Raw genomic sequence first — 17,747 nt, forward strand, 5'->3', positions numbered from 1 at the left:
GTGGGTCTAGATGTATTCCTGAACCCTCTACTTAACAGCTAAAACTCTGCCTTTTCCACTCTACCAACTCAAAATGGAGGCACATGCAGTCTGAGAGACCTCAGAGAGCTTTCACTGAGCTTGTGCTATGACCTAAGCCTGCACGCAGAACGCAGAAACTTCGCCCTCGGACTGACAGGACTGAGCATGTGCTGTGACCCTCCCTCATCCACACACTGTCTTACAACGCAATCAATCTCAACCCTGCTGTTTCCGTAAATAAAGCACACTGAACAGACTCTGCAGCTTCTGCATACCAAGCTAGTGTGCAGGGAAGTGGGGCCTTAGCTAGGGGATCTGATACAGCCAACGCTTGAGAGCAGAGCGATTCAAAGTCTGGAGATCTGTGTTCCAGCACTTTTTATATCTTCTCCAAGTGAAACACACATCAATTTTAAAAAGGCTTCCAAAAGCTTTTTTTTCCTAGTTTGTGATTAGCTTTTTAAAAAACTATATTGATTAAAAGGCTTAGAGGTTTTCACAGATGCAAATGACAGAAGCTTCACATTTTAATATACAATTTATTTGTTAGCAAACAAAGCAGCAAGCCGATTCACAAAATACTCTTATTCTACCTGTCAATAATGCAATATATGAGAACATTTAAAGAATATGAATTCTCAGCAACAACGCCACTGCCATTTACAAGCACGTGTGAACACAAGGTGAACCCAAGAGGAGCCAGACTTGACTCACTGTTTGAACTTCATCATCCTTGTTTTTTGGCGTTCTATTAATGTAATTTTCAAAAAAATTCTTAGCTACCCATTTTTATGAAGGTAATATCCCTTCCTCCTACATCATAAAATGCTTTAATTAGTATACCTGCCTCCATTTTAGAGCATCTGAGATGCCTGAATTTACTGCGAGGCTAGAGAAGGATAAAAAGTTTCTCAAATTTTGAATTTTAAAAGACAGAAACTGACTAAGTAAAACAGATCAGGCCACAGAACAATCCCAAATTTTCTCTCTTTTACAACAATCCAGTGAGAAAATTTTATTATAACATAGGTGGATATACCTTTCTTGTTGCCCATATGTTGTTACCTCCCACCCCCTTCTTGGGAAACTTCACCAACAGAGTCTGGCTCCTTCAATGAACCTGCAATAATTCAAACGTTCAGTAACTTGAACATTTCAGCTACCGTGGCTCTGCTGAAACTATGATGCTACCAAAGCTCATTCATAATCTGAAGGAGCCACTCCCTAAAATACAGGATAGAGGGGCTTGGCTCACACTTGTTAAAAAATTTTTTAAAAAATTTTAAAAATAAACACAACCAACGATGATAAAAGTTTCTATGGTTTTTTTTAGAATACTAAGCTATACTAGGCTATGTATTTAAAACTTTCAGAAACACAATGAAGTTTTATAAACAGCTTTAAAAAAAGAGAGACAAACCCACCATAACATTCTATCAGCTCACTTGTTACAAAAATATTACAGGAGGCAACACATTCAGAACCAGACTGTCTCACCAAATTTTCCCAGACTACAGACTAGAAGAAGATAACTACTCCAAATATGTTGCACAGTCTTTACCAGCTGACCGATTTAAGTAAGAACACTTACAAGGCCAAATGTATCTAGTCTTCGTTTCAACTACAGCTGAAATGTATTTCTGGATTTTTTGTTGCTGCTGTTCTGGATTGGGTTTTTTTCCCCTCAAGTTCACAACATGAACTTGAGAAAAAGTTCTCAGCTTTTATGCTACCCTCCAGTTCAGAGATAAATTGAGATATGGACACATAGAAATAATGTATTCCAAATGATAGTAGTAAGTGTGGTATCAGCCAGAAAGAACAACCCAAGGAAGTCACACATCCGTTTATCCGAACGCAGTTTTTGGGAGGGTTTTTTGTCTGTCTGTTTAAAAGGAATCAACTGCAAGGCACTTCAATGCATGACAATACCTACTGACATGAAGTGAGAGTGCTCAGCATCTTCCATAATTCTTTCCCAGGAATACTAGACAAGAGTGATATAAAACAACTTTGCTGTAATTTACTAAGACATACAGAAGCCATCTGTTTCACATCACATGGGCATACCATACAAACAGTCCCCAATTTCCCCCCTCAGGAGGATTCCTGGTTGTATTTAAAATTGCTAAACCTATTTAAAAAAAAAAAAAAAAAAAAAAAAGACTTGCAATACGCTGTAGGAGTTCTCTTATTTAAAGTACACCACAAACTGTCAGAGTGTTCTAAGTGTAAGCATAATAAGAACTCATTTTAAGGCTCTGATTTGAGACATAAGGATTGATACATTTAAAAACCTTTATGATCATTCACCCTCTATCACTGCCCTAGGCACTACTATATGCAGAGAATCAAAATATTCTGACTGCTAAAAATTAATGAGACAAAAAGGATCAAAATAGCCAAACAGAGCTCTGCACTCCTCTTTAGCCTCTGTTCACATTTTGGTTGTAGATATCAATTTATCATTCAACTACAATTTTTTCTGAAGAAGGGCAACATTAATAGGAAGCTTTGAAAACTCTGCTTACACACCACTCCACACCGGCTGCTTGACTTCATAAGAATACACACTATTCTTACCTGTTTCTAGACCTGAAACTTGTACTGCACCCACTATGCTTTCCATTGAAAGGAGAAAAAAAAATAAAAAGAGGCTCTTGATTCAGACTTTCAGCAGAAATCCCCTTCCAGACAACATAAAATTGTAAGCCATGAAGGACAAGAAAAAGAAAGAGCAAGTCACCTTCAAACTCTTGGGAACACTCCTCTCGGAGACACACCAATACTCACTTAGCTCACATCACCACCCAACAAGAACACTTCAGGAAAAAAAGATTAAAGGAAAAGCAAATGTTGTGGAATGAAAACACAGACAAGATCCTGGTCTTCCCAAAGCATCTATTCAGAAAATTCACCCATGCCTTGAATGTTTGGTATTACTTTGTTCTACAATGCAAAACAGTGTTGTGGAAGAGTCATTTTGATTCATGGCCATGAAAACTGTTTGTAGAATAATATCTGATTATTTCTAGTTCCAAGTAAAAATTCAGTAGCATTTAAATCTATGTATATTTACAGATGTCAGCGTCAGATAAAACTTCATAATGTATTTATTTACTCCTGAGATCTAAGAACTGATTGCCAAGTACATGCCAGTACACTACAAAAACAGGCCGATACCAATAGTGGCATTTGGCACGCCTGCATCCTTGAGTAAGACAGTTCAAAGTTGTTTCTGTAAGTCCATACGAGCTGTGAGAGTACAAAAGGAAGGACTGGAAGAAGTTCTTGCCAGAATCAGCTACATCTGGCACTATACTACAGATAGGGTAAGAACTAGAGTTGTAGTAAATGAGTGGTAAGATGTGAACTGGTGAAAAACAGCTGTCTGAGGTCAAGCGGCATGTTCAACAGCATTCCCAAGCCTTGCTGCATATTTCTTTTTAACAGGCAGAGCTGATTTCTGGCTCAAATACCAAAATCAACAGCTTAAGTCAAGCTGGTGCAGTTACGATTTTCTCAAGTGGTACTATTCTATACACTTTGAAATGCTTCTAAACTAATTTCAGGACATATACAATTCACCCAACATTTCTTCTTTGATAAAGCATTGGTCTCATCCGGCCATTTGGGGAACCCAAAAGTTTGAGTGGGATTCCATGTTAGCAGAATTAGTGTCAGAGCAGTCACTTCTCTAAAGAGACATGAAATCAATTATTTTAAAGTACTTAGCATAAAATAAATTTTCTTTCTCAGCTGGCTATGCAAGCTTAGTGGATGTATTTCACACTCTTGAGAGCCAGGAACATATTTCAGGTCTACTTAATAGCTTGATTAACACTCTATCCAAGGTAATAACACCCAGCCTCTAGCTTTAAGATTAGTTTAGGTTTTTATTCCACAATCAGGTGTTTCTCACTGATGTGAGAATTACTGAAACGTAGCATGTAATCTTTTACTGAACTCTGTAGTAAAAAACAAAAAAAAACCCAAAAAACCAAAAAAAACCACAAAACAAAAAAACCCCCAAAACCAAAAAACAAACCCCCAAAATACCCCCACAAACCAGCTTGATATACACTGTAAAGAAAAAAGTTATCCCAAAACGCACAGGGTTACCACTTCCAGACCACAGAATGATCAACAACAGGATCATGGTTGATATTTCCCAAGCGAAACCTATAGTTAGCAAGCTTTCAAATAGAAAAGAAAGGACAAAGCATACTTTCCTTTAGCACTGTGTGTTCCAAGAACAAAAGGGCCTCTTACTACACATCCACCACACCAGTGTTTTGGATGTTTTGGGGGTCTGGGATTTTTGCGTGTTGTTTTGCAAATAGAACACATGAAAACATAGAAGAGTCAGATTCCCAACACACTGAGCTGCATTTGAGAGTCCTGGAAAAGTATATGAGCATCTTATGCTGAACACAAAATAAAATCACTCAAACAGAAATATATCTTTGTAGATGCAACCCACAGCTCAAGCTTGTTTGGTCTAAGAATGTATGCTATCACATATTTCTACAAGTCAGTTGAGGGGGTCACACTGCAGTATTCAGAACCTTATCTACAACATAATATTCCTTCAGGCTACCATGAACATTTTCCATCCTTTCCATGTGAAACAAAACACTACATTAGAAAAGTAGATCAAGTTGAAGACGAAGTTTTGTTTTTATAGACAAACCACCAAGAGGTCATCCTGGAATGTGTGTTATAATACTTTTACTTCCAAAAGCAAAATAAATCTAGAATTAGGTGTTCAAAGCAGCGTGCATTGTAAAGCAGTAGCAAACACACAGGTCAAAAATAATCAAGCAACCTAGACTCAGCTCCTTTTTCTAAACCTCCCCCCATTCCAAGACACAATACAGACTTGAAGAGCTAGAACTAAAAACTCTGGCTGCAACCAAATGAAGAAAAACCTACCTTTTGAGAGCTGGCTAGTCTGAGTAATTAGCTGATCACTAAATGCTATGCTTTGTCATTTCATTGATCTTTTCAAGCTCAGTCATTTTCTAATAGCTGGAAGAATTAACAGCTACTTCTACACAGAAAGGGGGTTTAAAACTGCACTGACAACTAGCATAAATGGCATTCCATAAGAGAAATCATCCATTAACCATAGAACTTGAACACTAATACAGGTAGTTCATTTCACGTTCACACCCTCAAAACTAAAATGCATTAAAGAAAAGAGACAAAGTTAAATACAGTGGTCAAGCATGGTGCTGAATATCAGAGAGGTGTATCATGACAAACTTCATAAATGCCTTGTCTTGTCGGACTGCTCCATAAAAATACACAAATGATGTTACAAAAACATTTTAACACATTGTATTTTAAAATATTACAGGATTTCATGCCCTTTTCCCAGAGAACAGCACCATACACTAGCAAGATTGCCTCCTAGGGACTTAACACTGACAACACCTGCTATGAATGTAAACCAAATCAACTAAGGGAGTTCACCTACTTCAATATCCTGTCTCAGACATATGGACAATTTAAGACACTTCAGAGTAAGGTACAGGAAGCCTCATAAATAGGTAATTACATAATAATATGCCCACACAGGGAGTTTCTTCCTAACTGCAAGCAGTTAGTGGTTGGCTATGCCCTGAAGCATAAAGATTCATATCTGCATTAAAAACAGTAAATCTACCATGTAACAATTGAAATATTTATTTTTTATATGCCTATCTAATCCCCACTTAAAATAATACTTTTCTCAACAATATCTCTAGAAATCACAGTCCACAGCTAATTATGCTTTCTGCATTGAAAGAAACAATACAACTTTCAGTCGGCACAGACCTTGCTGAGCCCTGTTACACATTATTAATCTTTTACTCAAGTGCTCATAGAAATACATCCCTAGACAACAAACTCTTTAGGGCTGGTATTAGTAACGCTTTCTCTGTGTTTACAAAAGTACATAAATGAAAAAAAATGAGCTAATAAAGATTGGTTGGACAACTCCCAGGCAGATTGAGAGAACTCTGGAATGAAAGAGGTTGCTGAACATACCTTCTTCAAATATGTATTAATTCCCCAAAAAAGTTCTTTCTGTACCTCTAATTTGCTGTAGGCCAGCGAAGCATAAACTAGGAATTGTTGCTATGGGACTCTATATGAATATTTACACATGAAAGCATGAATTTCCACACTTAACTTTCAATTTGATTTCTTAAAAGTGTGTAAGTTTCAACATTGGTTACTAGAAGATGTGAATGTATTTTTAACAGTATTTTCAGGGGTGTGCATTTAGCCAATGAGATAGCTAAGAATCCCTGCTAATGTTTGCAACCTTTAAAAAAATTTCACAGTTCTAAAAACCTGTTTTGAAGCAGTACGTTATTTACCCAGAGATGCAACCGGATGTCGTGACTCACTGCACAACTTTGTTATCTACTCTTAATTTTTCTCTTACACATAAACTCAGCAGGAACATGTAGCTTCTCCCTCACATTCCCTTCCACCTCACCTTCCTATCAGCATCATACTTGATTTTAACTTTTCTTCCCTTGAGTAGTTTTCCTGTTCCTACAGGCTCAGATCAGTGGTAAAGCTTGCCTTTAAAAGTCACTTCACTTACCTTGTCTCTGGATTATAGCCCAGTATGTAGAAAAATGAATCCACTCGGGCTTTAAACTCTCTAGCAGCAAATATGTCAGAGAAATGGGAGATATTACATTTTCCTCTGAAAGAAAGAGGGAAAATGGTATTAGAATTCTACCTTGAATAACAGGCATTTTAATTAAGTGCCACTGCAATCTGTGTATAAGCCACAGACATCCTTGTGTTCTCATAAATGTCCAAAACGTCATAAATATAAGCCTGTTGTAACAAATCACCATGCAGATTCTCCCCATGGTGGAAAGGGAAGAAAACTCAGTTACAATGTCTCAGACGGTGTTCTAAAAACATTCATTAATTCTCATTCAGCCAGCACACAATCCTGAGGAGCCCAAATTTAATCAGACTAACGAACAATATCTACCCTAGAAATACAATCCTAAAAATGTCTTATTTTCAAATTTTTTACAGTCCTATTACACTTACGTCTTTAAGGAAGCTTCAAAAATTCTACTATTCATATTATTTGGGAAGTCAGCTTTTTATTTAGAAAGCTAAATAAAACTTCAGTTTAATAACACTTCCAAATAAAAAGCAAAGCTATGCTGTTTTTAGCAAGACTGCAATCCTAACAATGCAAATTCCAAACACACAAGAGTTTCTTCTTTCTACTTTCATACATAAGAGTAACACACAAAGACATTTAAAAAAAAAAGAAAAATAAGATAAAAGAGGATTTATTAGCTTGTTCTACAACAGATTGTTAATAATTTTTTTTAATATAGTTTGTTGATGAAGTCATTATCCTTAAGGAAGAGCATGAAGACTAGCTGTAAGAAGTTGCATCTCATTTCCTCAAAGGTTTGTTGGACTGTTAATGTTCAACAGCTGCTCGTGTTTTGTCATTCAATGCACTGCAGTTTACTGCCGCCAAGTAAATCAGATCAGAAGCCGGCAGAGACAAACAGGCCAGACAGCCAAAGAGTTAGTGCTTTTTATCTAAACCTGATTCAATGCAATAAACAAAGCACAAGATTTTGCTCTTTTTCAGTATGTCAAGCTTTCTAGTACTAATATAGACAGCATCTCTTTTCACTTGTATTTACTGAGTAGTATCTGCTATTATAAATAAGTTGCTATTGGGCTTATTTAACATTGTAAAAAGGTTTGCCAGTCTCGCTTAAAATTGAATGAAAAGTGCTATTGCTACCAGTACCCCAAGGTGAATAATTATTTTGCCTGTAATAATACTAGATCTGTTTGCCTAGTCTTCTCAGCAGAGCTTGAAAGCACTGCATACTTGAAAAACTGCACCAGAAAGTTGAAATGCTAAGCTTGCTTCCCTTCCTCATCTTTTCATGGTAAAGCACTTCAAAGAGGCTTACCAATCAACAGCCACCTAGAACTTTGCCTTGGAACATGAGCTCTCCAATACACAACATCAACTACTACAGATGAGGAAAAAAACACACCAGAAGAATGAAGGACGAATAAAGTTGCCGACTGGTTTAAGACAAAAATCAATACCGCTATGCTGTGAGCTGAGGCTGCATAATCGTCCCGCTGCCTAATTCTCAGTCAATCGCCTTTCTGGCAAAGGACAAAGCAACACTGAACATTGCACAGGTCATGCCAGGTTGTAATGGAACATTAACAAGGTCCGTAATTGAGACATCACACAGAAATACTGAAAGACAAACTTATTCACTAATATTTATTTTATCCCTGGTGGCTGAAGCTAGTTGCCTGGTTTAGTCATTTAGAAAAAAAGAAAATGAGAAGGGGTATTTGTTTTGACATTTCACATCAAATTCACATTTTAAAAGTATTTTGGGGAAAGATTCAGTTTCTTTTCAATAATTCATGTGACAGTTAATAAGCATTTTCCAGATAAGCTTGTATTATCTATATTCATGAAAGCAGTGCATCTTGTTCATAGCATTTCAGACGAGTAGAACTACATATTACCAAAGATTTACCATATAGGTAAAAAGGACATAACTTTCATTACACACTTCCACAGGGATCTACAAGTATCCTCTAGTTAAATTTTTCCACTGGTTATAGCGGAAGATTGGTAGTTACAATCACTGGTTTTATTTCCCAGTTTGTCATCAATTCATTGTGTGACCACAGCCATTTGTTCACAGAGGGCAAAGAAATAATCTCATATTATAATAAATAAGAATTTCATGTTAACCCTCTTTTCACACATCACAACACATTCTGCCTACTCTATGTTCTCAAACTGTAAGAACACCACATGCAATTACCCGTATGCTCATCTTGTACACTGAAAATTACTGACACATATTAATCACAATTTGCTAGAAAAGAATCAGCAAAAATATAATCTTTATCCTGCAAAAGTACATTATCTCAATTATCAGCATCTTTAGATACCATCTACAAGCCTCTAATTATCAAAAGTATGAACAATCCAGAACACAACAAAACAACAGTGAAACCATACACCAACAAAGACAAACAAAAGCGTGATCTGAAAGGTGCCTATGGTATGCACTTCTAAACAAAAAGGCAGCAGACAAAACACAAGACAGGTTGAGGAAGTGATCAGTTTGGTCTTTCAGCAGCCTTCACACTTTTTGGAAATGGAAAAGAGAAGGTTATTTTTCAAGTTTGCCTGGTATACACACTTATATTCCATTTTTATCTTTCCATTTTTATCTTTTCTTTAAAGAAACAGAAAGGACATAGAAGAGAAGTTAAAACACTCCCAGGGAAAATTCCATACACATAGTTCAGTTTCTCTCTGTTTAAGCAGACAGATTTCCAAGATTGGTTCCATCAAGACAGCCAACCTCCTGCTAGCTTGTTCCTAAGCATGCTGATTTAAAATTGGAAGGTGACCTTCTGTAACTCAGAAAAGGCACTGTGGAATTTCTTGAGATTATAGTACACCACTGGAATTTTCCAAGTTTATGAAAAAACTCTAATATGTAAATCAAAGACTTCTTCCCACCCATATAACAGAAGTCGCAGCTAGTTTGCCTTGAAGTAAGTGGCTTCAGCAAAGTGACTCCGAACAAAAAAAGTCTCCAGATGGTTCTAGTGAAACGCCATCTGAGCATTATTATCAGGGAGATTATTCAATTTGCATTTTGACAATATCCATGCATGTTTGGCATGTTGAAAATCTGCTGAAAAATAATGCCTCACTGTTTCTATTTGAAAACATTTTTAAGTAATGGTGTATCCCCTCAGCCTAGTCAAAGGTTAGCCACTTAAGTTAAAAACTTAGTGAGTAAAGAGAGCAGCAGCCTCCAGGGAAGGGCAGATAGTACAGAGAACAATACAGGGGTCCATTACCTCCTGTCTGTACAGCTAGTTTTTAATGGAGCTCTTAGCTGAGCTGCAACAACAAGTGCCTCAGAGAAAAAGCCTTTAACGCAATTTAATCAGGGCAACATACTAACAGTCACTTTACTAGGAGATGCTATTGTTAATAATGAAATCAAACACAGAGGAGGGAAGGGTAGTATTTCTGCGGGAACTAGCAATAACCTAAATTGGCAGTGATGGGAAACAGTATCTTCTGAGCAACATTGATTAACTGAGATTAAAATGAGATTGTAGAATTACAGCTCCTTTTTGAACGAGAACAGATAACACAAGTTCATTACTGTAGGAGACGAGGAGAAAACTGAGCAGTATGCTAATCACCCACACACAGAAACAGAAAAAGCACCTCTCAATAAGGTTTTTCTCCTCCACCTCTGAGACACTGCACCACATCCTCTGTAACTTACCTGAGGGCAGCAGCGTGGTAAGTGTCAACATAATCTGAAATGAAGAGCTCTCGATTCTTGATAACTGGGTCTGTAATAACAAGCTCTCGTCCAGAGTCTGCCAGAAAGCAAAAACACAAACAAAAAACCACCAACACATTAGCTAGTCTGAAAGCATCTACCATTGCCATTTTGCAGGTTTGGTTTTTTTTTTTACAGGTCAAAGTTTGAGGATGTTTCTTAGATACACACTCCTCAGTGTTAAGGTGACAAACATTCAGATTGCTTACATGGCCTGTAAGGTATGGAAATAACATGATACCCATTTTTACACATGAATTCTCCCTTGCCATATCTAAAGAACTGCTGAAGGGAAAGAGCTTTTAGAGGTACTGGATGACACATCTTACCCACCAACCACTACAAGTGGTCACTTCTAGGTGAAAGGAACTCAGCAAATTAATTTATCACTGACTTTTGGTTTCCAGGTTAAGGTTTTGGTTGTTTTGCATATTTAATCTCAAATCTTCAACAAAATCTTGACAGTACTAACTGCTTAGTGCTCTGGCTTTGAGATAAATATTGATATTCATGTTCAAATACAGAAAATTCTCAGTGTTAATGAAAAACTGGAAGACAACTTTTTCCATGACTTCTTTAGAATACCTTTGAAGAACACACAAAAATACTTCTCCACATGCACAAGAGCGTGACATAAGAAAGCAGCCATGTTATCAAAAACGCTCACTTTTTGACACTGTGCCTATAATCCCATTGTTAGAAGTTTCAAATAAATTAGTAAGAGAAACGTTAGATTTGTGCAGCTTTTGCTAAAAGCACGCGCAAAATGTCCTTAATGCCTGCAAAAAGGAGAATGTATGCTCAACTTTGTACTGTCATGCACCAAAAAGTTGCTGTGTTCCATATCTCAAGCATCAACTTTTATCATCACAATTCACCTTGAAATATCTTCAGAATTTTAACAGTTGCCTCAAGGAAATTTCCTGGTAAGAATAGAAGCAAATGTTATGTCTCCCCTAGAGGCAAGAGATAAATGACACTGGAATATGTTCTAAAGTTTCTTCTGCTTCTATTAAACCCAAGATCACACTTGTTTTTGCAAAGAGAAAAGGGGGAAACTCAGTTACGAGTGCTTCAGTTACATCACTTACTGCAATATTAATCACAGTGAGTATTCATACGTGCAAGGCAGCATGAATGTAAAAAATGTAGTTCTCGTGACACTATGGCAGAATCACAAAAAATAGAAAAGATTCACAATTTCTTCAGACAACTTGGTCTTCAGCCCATTAAGTATTAGTACACTGTCCAGAAGGCCTACAAAGGATCCTATGTTATTTTTCATTTCTATTCTCTCTTAAGGCATTAGTATAATACAGCACAGTATTTAAACCATACCTGAAATGCATCTGATTATAGCTATGGTTACAGGACATACACTAGTTAGAACAAACAAGGCAGGTAAGAAACACTATCATCCATCCTCTAATATATTGTTTTCATCAACAGTCCTTGCTTCATACCCCTATGCAAAAGTGTTCTTGCTTTTTGGACTGTTAAAACTTAAAATTGAGAATACAAGTAAAGAAGGCCTTACTCTACAGAGCCTAACTTACCATTCTCATTGTGTCTGTCCTGAACCAAATGCTGATAGACTGAATCTGGGACTTCAGACTGGCGATAGTACCATTTGACATTCATAAGGAGGTGGTCCCGTTTACTCTGAAAAAGAAGGTCTAAAGGCATTACTAAAAAGGAAATCAGACCACATCTGACACAATCTTCTACAGTATAAAATTTGTTTTCACACTGAAGAAAACCTGAGGTAAGACCCAAAAGGGAGGAAAACGTATTTCTATGACAATGAAACAAGGGTAATGTGCTAATGACAGACTGACTTTCAAACTAGACAAAGGCAACAAGAACCAACTGCATCATCATGCAGTTGTATCTTTCTATATATCTGACCAGCAAATACTAATCTATTCACTCACAAAAAACTAACCCAAGAAAAGAAGAGGCAGGGATCAGAAAAGGATTGGAATTTCTGGCCTCATGCAGCATGATCTTAGTCTGCTAATTTCTACAAACAAGTAGTATTTATGGCCAAACACAGAAAAACGAATACCAATAGTAACATAATTCAATGCAACCATTCTTAACAGTTGTAACCAAGAGATGCCAGCTTCCCCCCCCCCCCCCCCCCCCCCCCCCCCCCCCCCCCCCCCCCCCCCCCCCCCCCAAGGACAGATGGATTCAGACATAATCATAGATGTTCTTTATTACACTCCTTCACACAAAAGAATAGGATGCTGCACTTCAATCCCAATAATTATAGGCTCTGACTGCTCATGTACCTCACAAAACCAACAGCAAAATTTACACAAAACTACCTTCCTCAAGCGCTCCTTTTTCATTTGAGAATCCAGCTACCAGTTTGTTCCTTCTTAGAAGGAAACTGAAGCATAAACACCACTTAAAAAGAGAATTTTTAGATCAAGTTATTACAGACTCTGTGCTTCAGTTTATCTTTGAAACCCTTGGTAGTCAATTCTTGCTACTGCTCCAAAACACTTGAAGAAACAGAGGAAGGCCTAAAGGGAAATTAACATTCTTTTGGCATGAGGCAACTGCAAGCACCGTTTGTTTTTTCTGGACTACAGTTCTCTAGACCCTTCTAAGACTGCTCTTAAAACATTTACATTTAAAAGTTAAATCACAGGTTACTGGACCAGAAAGCTCTTATCGTCTCTCCTGTTCACATCAGCCTAGTTGTTACAGCAATTTCCACCCTTTCTGCTTAATAAACAACACCAAAATCTTTCCATTAAACTCACTTCTTGAAGCCTTTGATTAAGAACACATGTAATACCACAAAAAAACTGCTAGTGGCAGCATTGTGCCAGAAAAAAGTTTGTTAACTAATCCACCACTACCACATGTGCTCTATGTACCGAGCACCTTAAAAAACATTCAAGAACATACTAAACATACTTGTGCTGTACAGGAGAAACCTGAACCTACACTTTCTTTTTTTAAAAATAACACATTTGCAGTCAAAGACAACAAGCTTGTCTAATGCATGAAAAAAATCAAAAGGACAAAGTCTGAGAGGCAACACTGATTTCTGCTGCCTGCTGTTCAAAAAACATGGTTGCAGACTTTTCTGTTCTCCTGAAATAAAGTTCTGTGCATCACAGTTTTTATGAATAGTCTCTCTGAATTCTGAACACAAAAAAATACAAGCAAATGTTCTGTTACCCTCTTGCTAAGAGTTCATAAATTCTATTAGTGCTAACAAGAACTGCATCCAACAATGATGGGAAACATTAACCCAGCATTTCTCTGCAAATTCTCATTGCATTTCTTAGTCGAGAGGAGAAAGCACCCCTCTTGCATTACACAAAGCCCTGAGAGCACACTCAGAAAGCATCACTTTGTGGCACAAAAACTACTCACTTTATGTACGGACAATTTACAACAAGCATCAAAAGCTCATGCTTCGATTTTCTTGGTTTGTGCCACTAAAGTCAGGTGTCTTTCAAATAACACAACACTCCAAGGAGCACTGTAAAGGAGGCATAAGCACATATGTATACGCAACCATGAAGGAGGACTACATAATACAGTATTGAATTTTGTTGGTGGCAGTGTTTTTGAATAGCAAATTACATTGGAGGGGAGAAGAACTACAAATCTACACTGTGCTCTGCCAGGGATGGTGCTTACAAATGCTTATCTACAAACCAAATCATCAAAAGTCTGAACAACAACCAGTAGCCAATGGAGAGATCTGAGAAAAGGAAACAAGTTACTCTATCTTGGTAAAAAGAGGAGCTAGTCGTGGAGAGGACAAAGGTAGCAAATGATGAATGAATGGATACAGCCTCATATGCAACCTTACAGCGATTCTGCTACAAGGGGACGGTTTTGCAGAAAGAAGTCTGGAAGTGTACAAATTTTGTGAAGGTATCTCTTTTACGTGTGCATATATTGAGATTTATTACAACAAAAAGGGAGGGATCAAAACTGTCAAATGTTTTCATTGCCTTGGCATCATAGAGAGCTGTGAGTTGGGAGGTCACAGCTTTATTTTGAATTAGGCCAAGACTGTAAAGGAGATGGTGACGCAATCACTTAACTTCCCTGTCTCAGTTTCTTATTATATGATAGAATAGCACAGGGCTTTCAGCAGCACGGGGATGACACTAAGGTCAACACTTACAAAGCATTCTGATACACCCGGATAGAAGAATTCAGTGGTTGGAAGCGAGGTTTTTCCACTTGCTGCCATTAGGGACCACCTCATTCTCTCCCCTCCTCCCAAAAGACCCTCTCAGTTTGTCATTCAGTCAATGCAAAGAGAAGTCTTTGCTTATCGCTATGTCTCCTGCAAGCTTCACTGCAAACATCCAAGTTCCCCAATATGCGTTAAAAAAATGGAATAGCAGGGGATTACACAAAATCTTATTAGGAATATTCATATACTAACACAAAATGAAGGCAAAGTATTTACTATGTTTTGCAGTATTTTATTACCTCATCACTCAAAAATCCCACACTTTAGGAAAGCATAACATCTACATACAGTCCGGAGCTTTTTGCTAGTTCAAGCATTTTAATTTGATGGGAAAGTACACATTTCCCAATTTGAAACTTTGTTCTCAGACTCACAGAATGCCTTAGTTGTTCCCTTCACTGTGTTTTATTCCGGAGGTTAGCAGTCAGTCTGCACAGTGAAAGAGAACAACATTTCCTCCCCTGAAATCAGATTCACAATCAGGAAGAACACGGGGAATGAGATTGAATTTCAGGAGGCTGGTTGAATCTAAGAGGTTTTCAGGGAAATGATGAATTGTCCTACACTACAACCTGCCAACATGAATGGTATTGACTTCTTTAGGCTGATCATGTAGTTGTGAGGCATTGTCAGAGGGGAAGATTACAAAGAAAAAAAAAATTTACAGGGATTTTCATAACACAGAAAAGTGGCTTTTCTTTCATTACACTTCAGAAACAAAAATAACGTATCTTTAAAAACTATGGAGAAAAAAAGATGAAGGTAGAATTAGAACCAAAACAGATAATAAAAACAACAGACAATCAACCTAAATGGTGTGTATATGCATAGATTTGAAGCCATGGCATACACCAACTTTCTATGCTTTTAACTTCTAAAAACTAAATTGTATGAAATAGGCACTTTAAATGAATTATAAATGACAGGAAAAGATTAACATGGCCAACGTACATATCTTTAAAAATTACCAGACTCATTATAAATCTTTCAAAACAGAAAGCAGCACGTGCTCTACAATGCTGACCGCTCTTCATCATGTGAATCATAGAATGCAGGCATACGGCATGATTCAATGTCTCCATATATAAGGAATGCAGCAATAAAAATATCACTTACAACTGAGATGTACAACTAACTTTTTACAGAAAAAAGGTCTCCGGACAACGATGCAACTAAAAATATGCTGACATACTAATAAGCTGCTATTTGTGCTCTGTTGATAGCAGTTGGGTTAGGGTTGCAGGTTGTTTGGCTTGGGTTTGCTTAGGGTGGGGGGTGATCTGATCTCCTTCCTAAGTACCTCTTTTTACCATGATCACTGCTTTCTGTCCAATTAATTTAAAAGCTTCATCTTGAAAAGTATTTTCTGTATCTGCTCTCCCATATGCATAATTTTCTGGGTTTTAACCTGAAGTTTCAATCTCCCTAAAAATATAAAACGTCTGTCAGAATCTTGTTTTGCACATTTACATCCTTCATTGCACAGAAATTCCTAGACATGCTATTTTGTCAGCCAACTTTCTAAATATGTATGTCATTTACAGAGCAGACTATACTCAAGAGGTGTCAAGGCGCCAGCTTCTGTGGTAGACTATTTATTTTAGAACCATGTGCACACAAAAGCAGAGTCCCCTAGTTCATAAAGTGTTACCTTTTTTTTTTTTACATCTTTATATATGAAAAGCTGCAGATAGTCACATGCCAAATTCAGACCTGCAGAAATCACAGCAATGGCAAGTGCTTTAAAGTGTCTTTCTGTCAGCTCAAAAAGATTCTGTGTGCTACAAAACTCTATTCTCCCCTTAAATGAAAATATTGTCTATTGCTGCAGTACTCAAAAAGTACTCATTTAGGGGTTTTGTTGTTGCTGCTGGTTTGGGTTTTGTTCCTTTTAAAAACCATGAATCAGTTTTGTACATTCAACAAGAATTAGATAAAATCTGTAAATAGATTAAAGCATCCCAGTTCACAAGCATCTAGTCAACTTCTATTTAAAAATGAGCCTCTCCCTTAAAAGGGGAAAAAAAAAAATCTTGCAGGTTCTTTTAAAAGTATGAATGTACTGATTTCCACAACATTTGTGACAATTCCAAGGTGCTAGTTTTCTTTTAGAACACACTTGAAAACAGAGTTACTGTACATTACAATTCATATCTTAAGAGATTCCATGTTCTCTTCCTAGGGTTATGACTAACCAAATTGTGCAAATGATCACAGATGTCCTGCAGATTCTCTCCGAGGGATTTAAGCAGCATCCTTCATTACTTGCCCTATTTAGATACCATGTTAAATCACAACTAGCTTTGGAAACAAATACCAAATGCTGGAGATAACAGACAGGCACGCTGGAGTCACTGAATAGTAGCTATTTCAAAGAACCAAACAGCAAAACAGAAACAAGGAAAAGAACATCTTTCCCTTCAAACATATTTTTAACAATGAAATTTTTCTATCAGGAAAAAAAATCATGTCATTAATTCTAAGCTACCAAATTCTTTGTATTATTTTAACAACATGTTAATGATTTTAACAGTCACTCTACTGTTCAGAATAAACATCTTGTGCACTGCAGCATAGAAGCTCTGGCCCACAAAGCCAGTTTTCAAGTGGACAATATATTTATTTTTTAACATTACAAATTAACCCACTCCTTTGGGGCATTGTTTGTCCCCCAAAAATTATTATTTCATTTCACACAAACAGTTGTAATTATGCTCCATGACACAGTATTAGCCTGACTCCAATACAAGTGGTAGATTTGACTTGCTCCGCTTGCTGTGTCCCACCCCTCCCCGGCCCTTCCCTGCCATGTTGAATCGCTACCCATATTTCTACTCCTACTGTAGAAATATTTTTACACTTACTCAATTTTGACAGTTACTAATATTCAGAGGAGGGAAAAAGAAAAATAAAGACCACTCATATCAGATGGGGGGGGGGGGGGGAAGCAGAGGGGAGACACAAATGAATCTAGAAATCAGGAGCTAAAGAGATACAGCAAGGATCATTTTTCTTCCCACTCTGCAACAGCACATGTAATTTCAAGTTCTCAGGGTATCTTTTTGTAGGCT

At 37.3% G+C, this 17,747-nt stretch overlaps 1 protein-coding gene across 3 annotated transcripts in view; it reads right to left on the bottom strand.

The window, feature by feature from the left end:
- The window catches only part of RERE (arginine-glutamic acid dipeptide repeats), a 256,805-nt gene that overhangs the window by 115,042 nt on the left and 124,016 nt on the right, over positions 1-17,747 (bottom strand). For all 3 annotated transcript variants that reach the window (XM_050909265.1, XM_050909263.1, XM_050909264.1), the window contains exons 4-6: positions 11,993-12,098; positions 10,377-10,473; positions 6,626-6,730 (exon numbers count right to left, since the gene is read on the bottom strand). In XM_050909265.1, the coding sequence (XP_050765222.1) occupies positions 6,626-6,730; positions 10,377-10,473; positions 11,993-12,098 (308 nt within the window). The remainder of the gene's footprint in view (positions 1-6,625; positions 6,731-10,376; positions 10,474-11,992; positions 12,099-17,747) is intronic.

Source organism: Gymnogyps californianus, chromosome 21 (genome assembly GCF_018139145.2).
Source record: "Gymnogyps californianus isolate 813 chromosome 21, ASM1813914v2, whole genome shotgun sequence".
NCBI classification, from domain to species: domain Eukaryota; kingdom Metazoa; phylum Chordata; class Aves; order Accipitriformes; family Cathartidae; genus Gymnogyps; species Gymnogyps californianus.